This window comes from Schistocerca cancellata, chromosome 8, assembly GCF_023864275.1.
Source record: "Schistocerca cancellata isolate TAMUIC-IGC-003103 chromosome 8, iqSchCanc2.1, whole genome shotgun sequence".
Lineage (NCBI taxonomy): Eukaryota > Metazoa > Arthropoda > Insecta > Orthoptera > Acrididae > Schistocerca > Schistocerca cancellata.
This window is the reverse complement of record NC_064633.1, coordinates 336,558,855-336,577,021: the sequence shown is the minus strand read 5'-3', so window position 1 is coordinate 336,577,021 and position 18,167 is coordinate 336,558,855. Positions and strand designations below refer to the sequence as shown.

The following is an 18,167-nucleotide window of genomic DNA, read 5'->3' as shown; positions in this document are numbered from 1 at the left end:
TTTACTACTTTAAGTGTCTCATTTCCTAATCTAGTTCCCTCAGCATCACCCGACTTAATTCGACTACATTCCATTATCCTTGTTTTACTTTTGTTGATGTTCATCTCATATCCTCCTTTCAAGACACTGTCCATTCCATTCAACTGTTCTTCCAAGTCCTTTGCTGTCTCTGACAGAATTACAATGTCATCGGCGAACCTCAAAGTTTTTACTTCTTCTCCATGAATTTTAATACCTACTCCGAATTTTTCTTTTGTTTCCTTTACTGCTTGCTCAATATACAGATTGAATAACATTGGGGATAGGCTACAACCCTGTCTCACTCCTTTCCCAACCACTGCTTCCCTTTCACGCCCCTCGACTCTTATAACTGCCATCTGGTTTCTGTACAAACTGTAAATAGCCTTTCGCTCCCTGTATTTTACCCTTGCCACCTTTAGAATGTGGAAGAGAGTATTCCAGTCAACAATGTCAAAAGCTTTCTATAAGTCTACAAATGCTAGAAACGTAGGTTTACCTTTTCTTAATCTTTCTTCTAAGGTAAGTCGTAAGGTTAGTATTGCCTCACGTGTTCCAACATTTCTACAGAATCCAAACTGATCTTCCCCGAGGTCCGCTTCTACCAGTTTTTCCATTCGTCTGTAAAGAATTCGCGTTAGTATTTTGCAGCTGTGACTTATTAAACTGATAGTTCGGTAATTTTCACATCTGTCAACACCTGCTTTCTTTGGGATTGGAATTATTATATTCTTCTTGAAGTCTGAGGGTATTTCACCTGTCTCATACGTCTTGCTCACCAGATGGTAGAGTTTTGTCAGGACTGGCTCTCCCAAGGCCGTCAGTAGTTCTAATGGAATGTTGTCTACTCCCGGGGCCTTGTTTCGACTCAGGTCTTTCAGTGCTCTGTCAAACTCTTCACGCAGTATCGTATCTCCCATTTCATCTTCATCTACATCCTCTTCCATTTCCATAATATTGTCCTCAAGTACATCGCCCTTGTATAAACCCTCTATATACTCCTTTCACCTTTCTGCCTTCCCTTCTTTGTTTAGAACTGGGTTGCCATCTGAGCTCTTGATATTCATACAAGTGGTTCTCTTCTCTCCAAAGGTCTCTTTAAATAATAGGTGTCGCTATGAATTTGTGTTTGGCGCATGTTAGGTTACATATTGCTGCGTATTAAATGAAGATAATATATTCAATCATTCTTTAAACTTGGAGCGATATCACTGTCTGTTTCCAATCTCGAGAAAATGCAACATATGTTAAGTGCTCAGTCACGAAATCGTGTATCAGTGAAAGAAAACTAGAATGAAATATTCATAAATTCCTAGTATCTCATAAACGGTTTGAGATATCAAAACAAGATTTTGGGAAATGGTAGCACACAAACCTGAGAGTTTTTTGCCACATGATTAATATAAGAAGCTTCCATACCTATTGCGATATTCAAGCAACTACAGATTTTTTCAATGAAATAATGTAATTATTGAGGGCAATCAATAACTGGCGGAATGAGAACTGCTGTGGGTTGCTGTGAGAATGGGTCATTTCATAAACTAATGACTTCACTCAGCTCAGTTGTTAGCTTAATAACAAGGATTGTGTTGCAACTTCAACTGCATTATAATTTCAAGAGATGAATTTTTCTAAGCTCTAATGTGTTTAAAAGAAAGAAGTAGAATTTAACATGGCAACAATAGAAGCTACATATTCTTGAAAACTCGTTACAGTCCTTCATGAATCGGTCTCTCCTCAACTATCTTTTTGATATGGCTGACAAGTCAAAACCAGTCCTGTCATGTAAAATTTTCAATGGCTTCTTTTGTCAGCATTCCAGCCTCAGTGAGCGTAAACTTCTTGCTGTTTTCTTGTCACATTACTTTTCACCTAGGCCCATATATTTTCAGTCAGATTTAAAGGGGGAAGCCTGGTTCAACTATGCCCTTAGTCGTTAGGCTATTCGTCGACCTGGTAGCGTGAAATCTTTCCTTTTACAGTAGTACAAGTTCCAATAACTTCAGCTTATACATGCTAGGTTCAACTTTATCTTGTGGAACATTTCTTTGCAAAATATCCGCATTCCTCCACCGCATTGTTGGAGCTTTATGCCATGCAACAAAGTGGTACAGTGTTTCGTCCATTCCTATTGTCGAATTCTGCGAGATGTTTTGCAGCAAAATGTTATCTTACCAGTCGGTGGATGTGTTCTTGGACGACACACTTATTGCAAATCATGTATTCAGATGTACTGCACTGTTGTTGTTAATGCAATGCCAACACAAAACACTTGTTCACAATAACTGACAACTCAGAATGCTTTAATGCCATAGCATAAGACATAATGAGAGCTGACGAACATTGATGCATCTAATGCATAACACCATGTCATACTGTTTACTCAAGGTGTAGCAACTGGGGCCCTTTACCAGCAGAACCACAGGCAGTGTGGTAGGTAAAACCAGCTTGCCATTAGTGTTACCTGGGCAATGGCGTCACGTCCCCCTCCAGTCAGCCAAATGTCAAAAGGCCCAACTAATTTTAAATGCACTATAGTTCATCCTGTCACTGGTGCTCAGGTGGCACTTTTTGTCAGTGCTAGCCAGTCTACTGTAGGTGCAGTACTTCAGCAGTGGGCATCAGGAGCTAGGCAGCCACTAGCCATTTTTTTGAAAGATCTATCTCCACAGCAAAAGAACTGGGAATGCATTTGACATAGAGCCCCCCTTGCTATATACCTCTCTGTCAACCATTTTTTACACTACTTGGAAGACATGCTATTCAAAATCTACACTGACCACAAACTCTTAATTTCACTTTTTCAATGGGTTTCTGAATTAAATTCCCAATATCACTGCAGATGTCAGTGTTTCACAGTAGCATTAATGAACAGGTGCTCAAAGCTTTTCAGGTACGTATTTTAGAACACGTTTCTTAGACTGCTTTGCTTCAAATGATTATTCAGTTTACATTCCTGAGTACTGACCATTCCTCCTGGGGCACCCTGTACACTTGAATGATTTTGTAGCAGTTGCCCTAGTGGCTAAACAGCACCTAACAATGTAATTTAGAAAGTAGTAGTTTGTTGGTAAAGATGGCACATTTTTCTACCCTTAGAATAAAATATGTTCAAAAATCTACAAGAGTAACTAAGTGCAATTCTAGAGAGACAAAAAAACAACTCATAATTACTAATAGATAACACAGCACGTGAAAAGTTTGTGACAATGGTTTGTGTGCAGTTATTATTGCACCATTCCTGAAGGTGATTTTTTTTCCGTTGATTACAAGACATTTATAAATGGGCCTCTTTTTCAGTATGCTCAGATTTTCTGGTGTTTTTGAATCTTAGCATTCACCAAGTAAAATGATTATTCAAGACTGCACTCCAGATACTTCACCAGAAGCTACATTTTGTAGTAGGTGGATATGCTTACAAGCAACTCAAAATCTGTCTCATGTCTTTCGATTCCTCCTCTCAGAAGGTCTTTGAAAAAACATGAGACATACTTGGAAATGAGAAGAAACAAGCAAGAGTACTACATGTATGTTCTAATGTTGAAGGCCAACAATATACAAGAGGACGAGAGGTAATTTAGATCACTTTGCCAACCTGTTGTTTAGTGCAATGTCTTGTTATTTATTACAATTCTACTGACGCAGGAACCTCCTACTTGCAAGTTCTTGACCCGTTTACCCATATCTCCATCAGTTGACTATCCAATAGTTTGAGATACTGACACTGTATGTATTACTGAAAACAAAATTAGTTTTTTCCTCTTCAGTACACTCACATTTAAAAAATATGCATTGTCTATCATTCTATCAAATCTTTAGTGACATCCACAAATTCAAATTTTTAAAATTTCAAGCATTCACTCAACTGTTTTTCAGGTCTAATGTCTTTCTTTTAATTTTTTTGGCAGTTTTCAGGAGGGTGAAATGAGATTTCTGCAAGGTTTGGGCAACAGAGAGTTGCCTCTTTTTAAAGGAGGTGAAAATAGTAATCGCCCCGAGGAAAGCGTGCATTGTGAGCAGAACTTCCAGTTACATACGGGTCACTCTTTTTAAATGCCAGTAGGTGAAGGGATTGTTTGTAGTAACCTGTAGTCACTTTCTGAACTCTGCGATGTTAATATGAATACAACACAACTAAATAATAAAGAAGTCATCACTAAAACTTATTTTGTTGAACATGAGATTCTTCTTTCCAAGGAACTTCTTTCAATACTCTTGGTTTTAGTTCAGGACTGTGGCATTAAATGTGGATTTTCAGCAATGGTAATGGTTTCTTACTCAATCATCCTGGGCACACTGTTCCCAAAAACTGCATGCATTAATTTGATCTTTTTCTTTGAAACACAGCAGTCTTGAATCCAGCAAGTACAAATCAGTGACATGTTTAGTTGGATCTTAATACACCAGTGAGTAATTATCACTGTTGTAACAGGCTTTTATGTGGGATTCTTGATGGTCACAAGCCTTTAACAAGACTGGACTATGGTGTGGACTCCCTCCTACCACTGTAGCTCTATCTCTGATCTTTAAAGACTATATATCAATGCAAAGTGGGTACATTAGCCTATTCATGTGTTCCTTACCCAGTTTTCTTTATTAGAATGGAAAAATGTCTTGCATATCACAGCTCTCAATTTTCTACCATAAAAAAACTTAACAACATTTCAAGCTTTTAGCATGTCTATAGTACGTTCATCAAAATGAATGTGTTCATAAAAGTGTAGTGCCAAGTTGCAGTTCAGTACTGGAACTTTTGATAAAATAGTGGCAGCCTTTAATAAGCAACTCTTGTATGAAGTATTTAATTGCAGCATAGTTTTCACCAGCTTTCAAATCATGGTCTTGACTGCTTTTCCTTTGGTCTGAGAGTAGATTGCTGGTAGTTTGCTATTTTATAGTGTCCCACCTTTTAATCTGAGGTTCCCTAATGTTACCTGTACCCTCCCAAGATAAGAATCTGTAGGATCTAAACAATCCTCATTCACATACATGTGTATATGAATATATTTCACACTTAATGTGGTACCAAACATTAAGTGGCAAACCACACACCACCTGTTGTGGGGTAAGGTACAAGAAATACTTAGAAATGTATGAAAAACAACAATTGACATTTCACAAAATGACTACAAATATCTTCACGGTTTCTGTGTACTGCAACAAATTTTTGATTGATTTATAAAACAAGAGCAATAATAAAAAATGGAAAATCACCAATGGAGGAGAAAACTAGGGATTTTCCCCTTTTCATTATTTCCTCATGCATTATCTCTGTAATTACAATTCCCTTGTCTTGTAGTTGTCATGTTCTGCAGCTTGCAAATACTATAAATGTCATTTTTATATGTACATACATTGAAATGAGCTGCCTAATAATGAATATTTTTATTTATTTATCGCCAGACTGGCATAGTTGGCATGTGCTAAGAAAACAATATGTATAAGATGATTTTAGCTTGACAATAAATATTCACTATTAGGCATCTTGTGTCAACATACATATAAAGACTGGCATATTTTCAGTAAGACTGCTTATCTGACAGCTAATATATTATTTGAGAACTAACATTTGTTCAACAGATGCAGTGTCAAATGACACAAAAGGAGAAGAGAAAACAATATTAACTTTAGAATGGTGTCTTTTATTCAATGTTATACACGAATTTTTTTCTGTGCTCAAACAGGCACAACTCAATCTGTGCTTAAAACAATGCATTTTGAATACAGTGAAAGTCAATAAATTAATTTAGCACCTTACAAGGTCAATATTAAAAGCAAATAGCTAAATTTTTATAACAGTACAAGGTATCTCCATATAAAAAATATTCAGATTACACTCTGATGCACAAATCAGTGCCATGCTCAATGCAATTTTTAAAATCATGATGCAAAATATGCAAATTCACTGCATATATATGGTACCAACATCATCTCTCCATGGAAGTGTATCAATAAAAAAATAGTGCATTTTTCAATTGTAATTAAATTACATAAACTATCAATAAATGCAGTTCATAACTGAAAAGTATATACATTGGTTACAACATTATCCAACATTTTTGCATATTTTCAAACAGGAATTTTATTTTTATCACAGTTCATACTGCTGAACTATTCCTCAAGCTACAGACAATCTTTAACGATTCAATATATGTAAATTTTTCCAAAATTTGTAATAATAGAATATGAGAGAATAAGGAGAAAATGTGTGTCAGGCAGTCTCTGTTGGGTCAATATTTAAAATGACAGTCAACAGGAACTGGCTGAGTTATCTGTTGATAAGATAACAGCAAATTTCGTTTTGGAAAAAGTAATTATTCAAGTAACACAAGATGCTAGCAATGCACAAATTTCACCAAGGATATTTGATTCATTGACTTTTCCACTGCTTGCTACGGTATTTTCCGTGATATGACCCCAATATATCACAGGTTGTTTCATACGACACCAGAAAACAGTTTCTGGTGTCACATCATATCAATGTGGTTTTCCAATACATACTGTTCTTGTAGCTTGCAGATGAGCAAAAGTCAACAGTTTGCTCAACAATACAACTTTATTATTTAAAGTAAAACATCTTCTTGATATCGCACAATATAAGAATTATGTTCATTAGAGGCATTTGATTATTACCTTATGAAAGTTACCCTGGAGAATAATGGTCTGCTAACACTTAAAGCCAATGAAAATGTTGATCTACAAAATAAACACATTTGCAGACATTATCAGATAAAACAAAGTTACCATGTGACATAAATAGGGGGGAAACTATGGCACAGTGATCACAGTTGCTAAATTGGATGAGAGAGCAAGGGTTCCAGCAAATTCACTTAAATGATTATATATATATATAAAAGAGTTTAAAAAAGATAAGGGAATGTACCAACAGTTACTTATTTGCGTTCTTTTCTGATGCAATAAATAATGAAGAGGCTCTCGAGCACCGTACCAGATTACATCAACATGATTTCTTAAAATTCCAGCAAGTCATTCTTTTGTTCTCTATTACTGAAACCTACAGCAGTTTTAAATATCGAGTATTTCAGCTCTAATGTAATACTCCTATTTTACGTAACATAAAATGTACACAATGTGTACCCAGGCCTCACTATTTCTCTGCTTTTCACACTTTATTGATATATGTTTTACACACATATAAAATAAAATAGCAATACATTAATGTGGCAGTATTTCTGGATAATAGGGAAGAATGAGGCGAATTGTGATCATGAGAATAGTTTTGTCTTACTGTAATAGAAATGATTAAATACGCAAGTCATTACAAATGACAAGCAACCTCACTATTTGATAGTAATGCAAAATAATGACAGCATAATTGAAAACAGAGATTTCAGGTTTTTGCAATGATAACAATAGCACATCACAGAAAGCATGACAGGTTGTCCTTTTGATGACATATTACAATTTTGTATATTCATAATTCACATAACCAAAAGCATCAACATCAAGGTGCCAGATATGGCTACAGACATTTAATCCAAGAGGAACAACCCTGCAATTTGCTAGCTAACCCAATTTTAATAGCAAAGCATAAGTGCATTGCTAATGCAAATAAAATGAGTGTAGGGTGGAGTAATCTACAGTTAAATGTTTTTGGAAATATATTGTTGGGACTTTTTGTTGATCACATAGAAAACACCAATTTGTACATTAACAAAAGAAATACAAATCAAACTGTAAGTGTACTGTGAAAGCTATTCTAACAAAATAATAAATTGAAATATGAATTCCGACACATTACTCCTCACTTGAACATGACAGTGAATTAGAATCTCAAATTAAAAGAGAGCTCGAACCAGTTTGAGTATTATTTTCTAATTTTTAAGTTATGATATTGTCAATGGCTGCACAGGGAAAATTCTGCGCATTAGGCAACAAGCTTACTTCTTACTGAGATCCAGACACCTCAACTTCACTGACAGCTCCCAGCTGTGCATATAGTTTAATGGCGGGTATGGCACGTTTAGATATAGTAATGACTCACTCCACTGTGCATGTCCATGTACACATTCTGGGAAATGTGAATAGCTAGGATATTTCAGGATGCTTAATTTTACAAACAGAAGACACTTTTCCTTAGCAGGTGGCCTTCATTTGCAAAGAGATAGGAAAGGATTGGGAAAAAAAAGAGACATCTTTTGAATTAAACAGCAAAGCTGCACGAAATGAAAGAGGAAATCAGTGATGAAATAAAAGCAACTTACAAGTTGTGAAAACAAAAATTTACACACGACATAGTGTGCAATCAACATCTAAAAAATGATAATTGTGCACACACTGCAAGTGTAAAGCACCTATTCCACTGTAAAAGAACTCTGCCAATTAACTTTTACAAAAGATATTTCACAAAATACTTTACGATACATTGGGGTACTTTCATCATATCTTTTATAAGGTCAGGGAGAGGCCCTAGCTTTTATAAATGCTTTGTCAAAGAATTCTGACACTGTAATGTGAGCCTAAGAAAGGAGAAGTTAAACTGATTAATAAATGTGGAAGAGTGACAATAACAAGAACATGGGAGATGGAGAAGTGAGAAAACAAAAAAGTTAGAATGAGGAGTAGTTTAAACTCAAAGTAGGTGGGTACCACATCAGATGCAGTAGATCTAATGAATAAGATGGAAATAGCATTTTAAACACTTTCTAATTCAACACTGACACAGACTAAACAGTCTTTAATACACAAATGCCACTGTGAAAAGAAAAAAACGAACCACACACAATATTTACCAAAGAGAGGGATAAAAAAGGCTGAACTGCAGTTTTGAGTCTTAATTGTTCCACATTTCTGCCAGGTACAGAAGAAAAATAATGAAGAGTAAAGTGACAAAAATGAAGAACTATAGGATAAAAAGAAACCAGACAATACTATTTACAATATCTTGTCAATATGTGGAGTACAGGAATTAAACTGAAGACAGTTTAAAATCGGAGTGGTGAAAAGTGCGATGCAGGGGAGATGAAGATAAGAGGTAAAGAAGAATAACACATGAACAAACTAGGAGTAACTACATAGGACACACAAATATGAAGTCAGAGATAATGAACAAAAGATACGGCGGTAAGAAAAAAAACGAAAGATAGAAAAGAAGGAGGGGGTGGGAGAGACAGAAACCATATGTGCTGTGCATTATCATATCCCACTAGTGTTTATGGAGGGTTACTCTTTTTCTTGCCACACCAGATAGTGGCACGCACACGCGCGCGCGCGCACACACACACACACACACACACACACACACACACACACACACAAATTTCCAACAGTGGGAGGGAGGGGAAAGTGGAAAGATGCTGGAGAAAAGCAGGCAACTACTATGTCCATTATCTCAAATTGTTTAAATGTACATATATATGAAGTAACTTTTGTTTTTGATGTTATATATTTTGGCTCATGATAAGGGGTGTTATTATCAGCTCAAAATATTAAATGAAAGATCTGTCCAAGGGGGGGGGGGGGGTTTACATTCCAGTATTATTTAGACTTACAGCTGAGTGAAAGAGTACATTTTCAAGAATCAGGCTAATATTTGTAACCACCACTTTCATGTCATGAACTACAAACTCACCGGTCAAGAGGCAAGAGTTACGGAGTAAAGACTTATTTATGATGCATGCACTGGTAAATCCAAATATTTCTGTAGCATTATTTGATGGAGTATCCAACAAAATCAACATCAAGCATATGCTGAAATACTGATGTGATGATGATTGGTTTGTGAGGTGCTCAATTGCGCAGTCATCAGCGCCCGTACAAAGTCCCAATTTTCACACAGTCCCAGTCCAGCCACTGTGAAAGATGATGATGATGATGATGGCGATGATGATGATGATGAAATGATGAGGACAACACAAACATCCAGTCCTCGGGCAGAGAAAATCCCCAACCTGGCCAGGAATCAAACCCGGGACCCCGTGATCCAAAGGCAGTAATGCTAGCATACTGAAATATTATACCATACTATATCTACAACTCATCTTAAGGAATATGATACACCTCTGAAGGGCTGGTGATGAATGGAATGCCAGTGAATAAAGAAAATGGAAGGCCAATGAACAAAGATTGAATGGCATATACAAAAATACAGACAATGATACAGTTAAGAACATGAAAACTAGTTATTACAAATTAATTTAGTATGCAGAGACAAAGAACTGTTGGAAATTTGTGGTCATGCGCTCATAGCTTGAGAGCAGCACTTGCTTGTATTTTTTAATGTTTTGTGACACAGGTTTTACAACTAGCCAATACAGCGTAAGAAGTTCACATAATGTGGAAAAAATGGAAACAAAAAAATGAGTGATACATCTATCAAGAGTGTTATTGTAATAGTAATTAAAGTAGATTCAGTCTTTGATGATATTCTGTACGGAGATCACAAAGTGTTACAGTTAGCTCAGATCAACAAAGAGGAGAGATCAAACTACCTTGTTGGGAAGGATATAATTTACACATGGAGTGTGGAATTTAGCCTGAAGCCAACAAAAAATAGCAACATTGATGATTTCCATGGCAGTTTTGACAATGATGGTGACACCGATTACAATTATAAAGTGAGCATTACATAAAAATAAAGATATATAAAAAAGATATTAACCCTGTCATAATTTTGTAGCTACCTAAAAACTTAGGTATATGGACGAATCATTTGCATGTTTCTCATCACTAAAATACAAGTGTTTTCTTTATCTAGTTGTGTTTCTCACTGTAAAAAGTTGATGGTCATAGTATGTATAAGAGCAAAACAAATGGGAACTACTATGAGTATCAAGTGTAAATTTTTCCAACGCCCATTCCCACACCCTGAAAGGATATTTCTCAGAATCTATCAGAGAAAGAAACAACCATGAAGACATGCAGCCTTTGTGGTACCAAGCACTTTTTCACAAAGTCAATGTTTCATATTTTATCACTACATACACAAATTTTCTGTACTGTACAAATAATAAAACTTTAGAAGCATTAATTGTATTAACTGGCAACAAACTATGGCAATATGGAAATGATGTACAACCTTGAAGACACTAATCAAATAACAGGAATTCACTTATCCATGCCAGTATATCAGCAAACTTCACACACACTGGCTTTACAGACATTGTTTTACAAATGAAGTAAATTACAGTTCTTTTTTCACAATTAAGTATGGTGAGCCATGGACAAATTACTGCTCCTTACAAGTTATTACATTTAAGAACAATTCCCCATGCCTGTAAATAAAATTTAACACAACAACTAGAATGTTTATGGTTTATGAATTATTACAACAAAGATAGGCATCCTGGATAAAATTCTATTATGAGGACAGTATTTCACCTGTCAGGGAAAAGAATTGACAAATGAGGGCTTGCTGAATATGTGTAGATTTATGTTTGATAATAAAGTTAATTTACAGCTAAAGACACAGCATACATTACATCTTCTGACCAGAATAATAGAAAAATAAACAGAATAAGTCGTATCTCACTTATGGGCATAAACTCCCAAGTGCCAAATGCAGAAAAATAATAAAAAAGCTGGTACTGTATATAAATGCAAGAGTGATGTATAAATGTTGTAACAGAGAGATTACACCACTTGAAATGTAAAAAAATAACAACAATGAACAATTGTGTCATATATACACTGATAGATCACTAAAAACCTACTTATGAAAGTATGCATGAAATATGACAATATGTACAGTGAGCAATATAAGTGCATATTATAAACAACAAGATTTGAATTCTTTAAAACACAGATGCTTAAGACAGATTCATATATCATGGGGGCCATTTAAATTCCATTAGTTATCAAATATAGTGCTTCAGCACATTATTAAATCAGTAGGCCTATGTCTAGCACACACAACAGACAATCACATAGCAACAAGTATACTCTCGAGAGATTCACAAGGTGACAACATGACAAAAGTGTCATTAAAATAGTGCGTATTGCTTTGAGAAAATATTAACAATGCAATTTAAAATTAAAATCAGATGTGACAAAGATTCGTTATATTTAGGCCTGTCATGCAATGGCATTATTTTCTTATGAGAGGTAAAATATTGAAAGACTTTTCTGACATGTGCAACTTTATACTTAACTTTGCTGCAGACTGACAAGCAACTGCATGCCAAATTATACACAAATATTATGAACTGTGACATAAATCAAGTCTTCATATGTCATTAAAATACCATTAAAAAAATATAAATTGTATCATGTTTTGCTTAGGACTAGAAACCGTCATCTTAAAGGTCACATACGTATGAAATATAAATACTGTTATCTCCACACAGCACACATACATTAAAAAAGACAAACTAGCAGTTCTACTCAAAGTGTACAATGATTGTGCGTGCTCCAGCCACACACGTGGCACATACAACAGTGTCTATCTTGTGATGACTGGTACTGCAAATTGTAAAAATGCAATCACGTGGGTTTAAGAAGTAACATTCTTTCCTGCATACTGCTACAGCATATTCATCTTCATATCTTCGGGTTCCATTGTTTGATAATGTACGATTATCATAAAACTTTGCATGCTTCTAAATTGTCACTCACACGCTAACTTGCTATCAAAACTGCTTAAAGCAATAGCAAACGCTTGTAGTGCACACATAGGATATCGGTAATCCATCGTGAAGACATCTTCGGAAATACGACCAAACTGCATTACTATGTAATCAACTGAAAATATAAATGAAACATTACTGGCAATGGCAGCAGTAATAATGTATACATTTGGCGAGAAGGCTAATAAAGAATAAAATTTAAATTATTCTAACATATCAGGTCTGCCACAATGAAAATAAAGGGCTTTTTCTTAAATTTAATTATATTTTATGCCTCAGCTTGTAATGGGACACCCTCCTCTAACATTACTTTTTTATTTTTTTATAGAAATAGCTGATACCAGGAATATTTTTGTATCTTGTATAGGTTAAAATTATCTCAGCTGTTTCACTATTAGAATTTCATATAATTTTGTATATGATGTATTATATTTCGGACTACGATGTATAAAACGCAATTAATCTGTTTCAATCAATGTTCTAGCTCTATTTGTACAGTTAAAATTACTTTTCTTTTAGAAATATTTGAAATTACGAAATATCTGGCCTACTTAAAATTCCTATTATTAATTGCACAATCTGACGATATTTATCAAATTTATTTCTGGACTCATTTATAAAATTGTGATATAATTTGGTGAAAATTCTTCTTTTGTCAAGAAAGTTTGTAAACTCTTTTGATCTGTAAACTCTTTGGAATATTGTGAGTACTGCAGAATGTTGGGAGTAGTGGGCATGCATGCCTCTGATGGAAACGGATGTGTCTTTAATTTTGACAATAATAATATAATTTTTGGTTTTATGAAAATGGAGATTGTCACATCAGTGTGATATAGAAGAATGGGATAAAATAAGAAAGTCATAGAAACAGAAAGTACTTCATCAATTATTATGTCAACTGGAATGCACAAAGTCAAAATTGCAGCCTCAAGAATCTACCCCTATATGTACTGCAGCCAACAACAAGAAAATGAAGATAAGTAAAATTTTTTTTTTGTGTTTCTTACATCTCTCGAAGCTTTTAAAAGCAACAAAGAGACTGAAAATTTACTAGTGATGTGTGGGAGGGTAAAATTACAAGCTGAAAAGCCAAATACTTACTTTTATACAGCAAATATATTTCAAAATCTGCAACTATACGTAAAAAGAAAATTTTATTTGAAATCAACTTAAAACATTTCTTTAAAAAATATGAGCAAGACAAGCAGGAAAAATGTATTGTTATATAATATACATACCATCACTGTCATGAACAATCTGGAAATTTTTTACTGATGCCTGAGTGACTCTCCCATGGAAGTTCAGCACATATGACTGTGTGTCATCATTCCATACTGGTGTTTTATTATGAAGCTCTATGAGATTATCCATATTTTTATTTCGCCAGCACTCTAAATTCACAGACCAATATTGAGTTATGAGTTATTTTGATCTTTCCTGTGATTCAAGCTGTACAAGAACGTATAAAAATTATCTTACCCAGCAAACCTTCATGTTCATCTTGAGGGCAGATTTGTACCCTCTTGTGCTCTTGAGTCATCCCTGGCAAAATAACTGTCATTTTCCTTGGACCTTTGAAGCCAAGAACATTTGTATCCTAATAAAGAGTAAAAAGAAATGAATGCAATTCAGAAAACATGTAAATTATCTCAAATTAGAAAGGTGGAGTAATATACAAGTGGTATTCACACAGTTAATAAATTGCTGATTTGAATAAGGCATAAAGAGCTCTTATGGGCTGATTTTATCCCACAACCAATTTTTCTGATGTACTGTAGTATGGACTGGTAATAATGATTTTAAATGATGGAAGTTGCTGGTTGCTAGGTCAGACTTGAAGGGAGGATGGTTCTGTTTTGGGTGTACTGAGGAAGCACATTACTGCCCAGACCACACAGAGATTTTCAACTACATCTCCACAGATAATTGAACAAGCATTTAGCTGGACACCTTCGCTGAATATGGACTTTCAGAATGTAGACAGTGTATGGATAATGAGACAGAATTTCCTTATGCAAAATGTGATGCCGGTGCAACAAATGTGTCAATCAGTATCAAACTACATTGAAAAGCAATGAACACCATTACTGGCATAACTGTCTGTGGAAAATAAACTGTTCGTAAAAACACCTGTAGCCTTACTTACTTTATAGTTCTTACACACTTTATAACACATATTCAGACTGTCAAACTGCCAAAACAGCATAACAAAAACCTATATTGCTTGTGTAACAAAAACCATTTTTTCAGTGGCCTGGAAATACATTGGGGATTTAACCATAATAATAATAATAATAATAATAATAATAATAATAATAATAATAAAAACAAAATGTAAAATTTCGATCTCCTTGCTATCAAAGGGAATGATATACTCGTCAATGAGAAATATAGCTGTTCCATTGTTTCTGTACCCAGACTATGAAAAATATGTACCTACCACTGCAGTACAGAATTACCTTGATCAGATGGCAAATCTAAAAATGATACTGTTCAAGTACAAAATGTTGAGAATAATCACAAAAAGTGTTTGAGTTATCCTTTTGATTGCACTTCTCTCTTGCTTCAACAAATTATTTTTCAACCCTGTAAGAAATTTAGCACTACCTGCTCTAACACTCAGACACAGTGATCAATGACTTCTTTTTCTTTAACAACAATATAAGGTAGAATGGATTGCACAAAAAATAGGAAAGGTATTAAGCAGGAGACAGGCATACTTAAATGTAATTTTACAGGTGCCTGTCTGCAACCCAACACCACCTCTTTGGAGGTGTAACAGCACATTTAGCAAAATTCCCTTTCTTCCAAACAACAGTAACTTTCTTAATATAAGGGGGCCTCAAATGAAGATAAGACGGATGGAAAAAAGTAAATAAACTGTTTATTATTCCAAAAATAACTGCCGTGACTGTTAATACGAGGTGGTTGTAATTAAAGTTCAGCTACTCACAGGGATCCAGTGTGGGCTGTAATTATCATAGGGCACCGAAACTTGGTAGATGATATACGAGGTGCGGCTAGAAAAAAACCGGACTGATGCTGGAAAAAACATTTATTTACAATTTCATGTTATCTCCTTCAATGTACTCTCCTCCTCGATCTCTACACCGCTCCATACGAATTTTCCAGTGTTCATAGCAATGATGCAGATCATTTTCGGTAAGTCCATACATTACTTCCGTCGCTTTTTCTTTTACTGCTTCAACAGTCTCAAATATAGTTCCTTTCAAAGCTGACTTGACTTTAGGGAAAAGAAAAAAGTCACAGGGGGCCAAATCAGGTGAGTAGGGTGGATGATCTAAGATGGGAATGTTGTGTTTTGCCAAAAACGTCTTCACTGACAACGCACTGTGAGCTGGGGCATTGTCTTGGTGAAGGATCCATGACTTTTTTCTCCACAAATCGTTCCGTTTTCTCCGTACTCGCTCACATAGGGTAGCCAGGACGCTAATGTAGTAATGCTGATTCACTGTTTGTCCCTCTGGTACCCAATCAATGTGCACAATCCCTTTGATGTCAAAAAAACAATCATCATTGCCTTGAATTTCGATTTTGACATTCGTGCTTTTTTTTGTCGTGGAGAACCAGGAGTTTTCCAATGCATCGATTGGCGTTTAGTTTCGGGATCGTAAGTAAAAAACCACGATTCATCGCAAGTAATAACATTTTGTAAGAAGGTGGGATCACTTTCAATGTTTTCCAGGATGTCAGAACAAGTCATTCTTCGGCGTTCCTTCTGTTCAATTGTGAGACACTTTGGAACCATTTTTGAACACACTTTGTTCATGTTGAAACTTTCATGAAGAATCTGCCTAACACTTTCCTTGTCAACTCCTGTTAACTCAGACACTGCTCTGATTGTTAAATGGCGATCTTGTCGAACAAGTTCACCGATTTTTTCAATGTTTGCATCAGTTTTTGCTGACAATGGTCTGCCAGTGCGAGTGTCATCACTGATGTCTTCGCGGCCATCTTTAAATCGTTTAAACCACTCAAACACTTGTGTTCGCGATAAACAATCATCGCCATACACTTGTTGTAACATTACAACCGTTTCACTTGCAGATTTTCCTAGTTTGAAACAAAATTTGATGTTAACACGCTGTTCTTTCTGTACACTCAACATTTTCCGACGCACAGACAAAACGTCAACTACTTAAAACAGACGCCACGGGCAGACTGAGTGCAGGAGGCAGATGAAACTCGAGCAGTAGGCGGAGCGAGAGTCACGTGACAGGCCACGCGACTTTCAGCCTTATTGCATTCGTTTTATTGTTTCACCAGTACTAGTCCGTTTTTTTTCTAGCCACACCTCGTAATGTATTAATGTGGAACCCATTTACACTGGAAAACAAATCAATTCCAATTTTAGCCACCAGGTGCAAATCTAGTGCTGTGAATGCAAGCAAGAAGTAAACAAATGCTTCCATGTCATGGAATAGTAAGAGGATGTGGACAGACAAGGTCAATCAACTGAGAAAGCTGTAATTTGATTTTATTGTTAACTGCCAACTATACAATTTGTTCAATATGAGCACTGGAGATGTTGACCAGATGCTGTATACCATAAGACAATGTGATCAGTAGTTGCTCGTAGCAGTTACAGGGGAATCTGAGCAACATGTTCACATGTACTGGGATTCAGTTCAGGTAGAGACTGAATGTGTCCACAGTAAACATGTTCTATTAGATATATCCACAACTAAAAGTCACGTAGATTCAGATCAGGTGATCTTGCAGGCCATGATCTGGAAAACCTCTAGAAATAACAATTTTGTGGAAGATTGCATTAAGCAAATCTTTCACAGGATGTTGTCCCATCATGCAAGAAAACAGTGGTTTCCACAGAGCTGCACTCTTCCAAAGCGGGAATTACATGCTGTACACGAATGTATCAATAATGTGCAAACATCATGGTACACCTGACAGCCCCCTGGGTGTTTTCTCTTCAAAGAAGTGAACTATAATAAAGGTGCTTGTGAACCCAATATACACAGTCACATAAAGTGAGTGCAATGGCTCTTCATGCACAGTGCATGGTTTACAGCATCCTGAATTCAGTAATTCTGTGTATTCACTGCACTCTGTAGACAGGGTGTACACATGGACAAGGAAAAAAAAATTCCCGGGTTTTTCCTGGATTTCCCGGTTAAAAATACATTTTCTCCCATGTGAAAATACAGTTGTTCCATGTTAAGGGACAGTATACTTTCCCTCGGAACTGTAAAAGTTATAAATCCTTTGAATGGCTCTGGTTTTATACACCGGCGTAGAATTACTCGTCACTTTAGAAAACGAAACTAAGGGGGAAAAAAGACATGTTCCGGAAGGATCTTTGATGTGCAGCAACATGTACGCTACATATTTTCGTATTACGAAAGTATAAATGCGAATTCCACCAAACACCGCATGTTACTTTACAAAGCATAGAAGTCAAGATTGTGATGCGCTTTTGTAAGCCAGACACAGCTCATGTCATGTTAGCTCGGCAGCCAATGACAGCGGAAATTCACAGTATAGGACACGTGATGTAGTCAGCCAATAGCAACATCACTGTTAAGT

General features: G+C 35.8%; 1 protein-coding gene across 1 annotated transcript in view; it reads right to left on the bottom strand.

The window, feature by feature from the left end:
* Positions 1-9,488: 9,488 nt before the first annotated feature.
* LOC126094633 (protein king tubby) overlaps positions 9,489-18,167 on the bottom strand; it is a 68,119-nt gene continuing 59,440 nt past the window's right edge. Inside the window, exons 7-9 of the mRNA XM_049909120.1 lie at positions 14,082-14,199; positions 13,841-13,993; positions 9,489-12,717 (exon numbers count right to left, since the gene is read on the bottom strand). Of these exons, the coding sequence (XP_049765077.1) occupies positions 12,584-12,717; positions 13,841-13,993; positions 14,082-14,199 (405 nt within the window). The 3' untranslated portion in view covers positions 9,489-12,583. The remainder of the gene's footprint in view (positions 12,718-13,840; positions 13,994-14,081; positions 14,200-18,167) is intronic.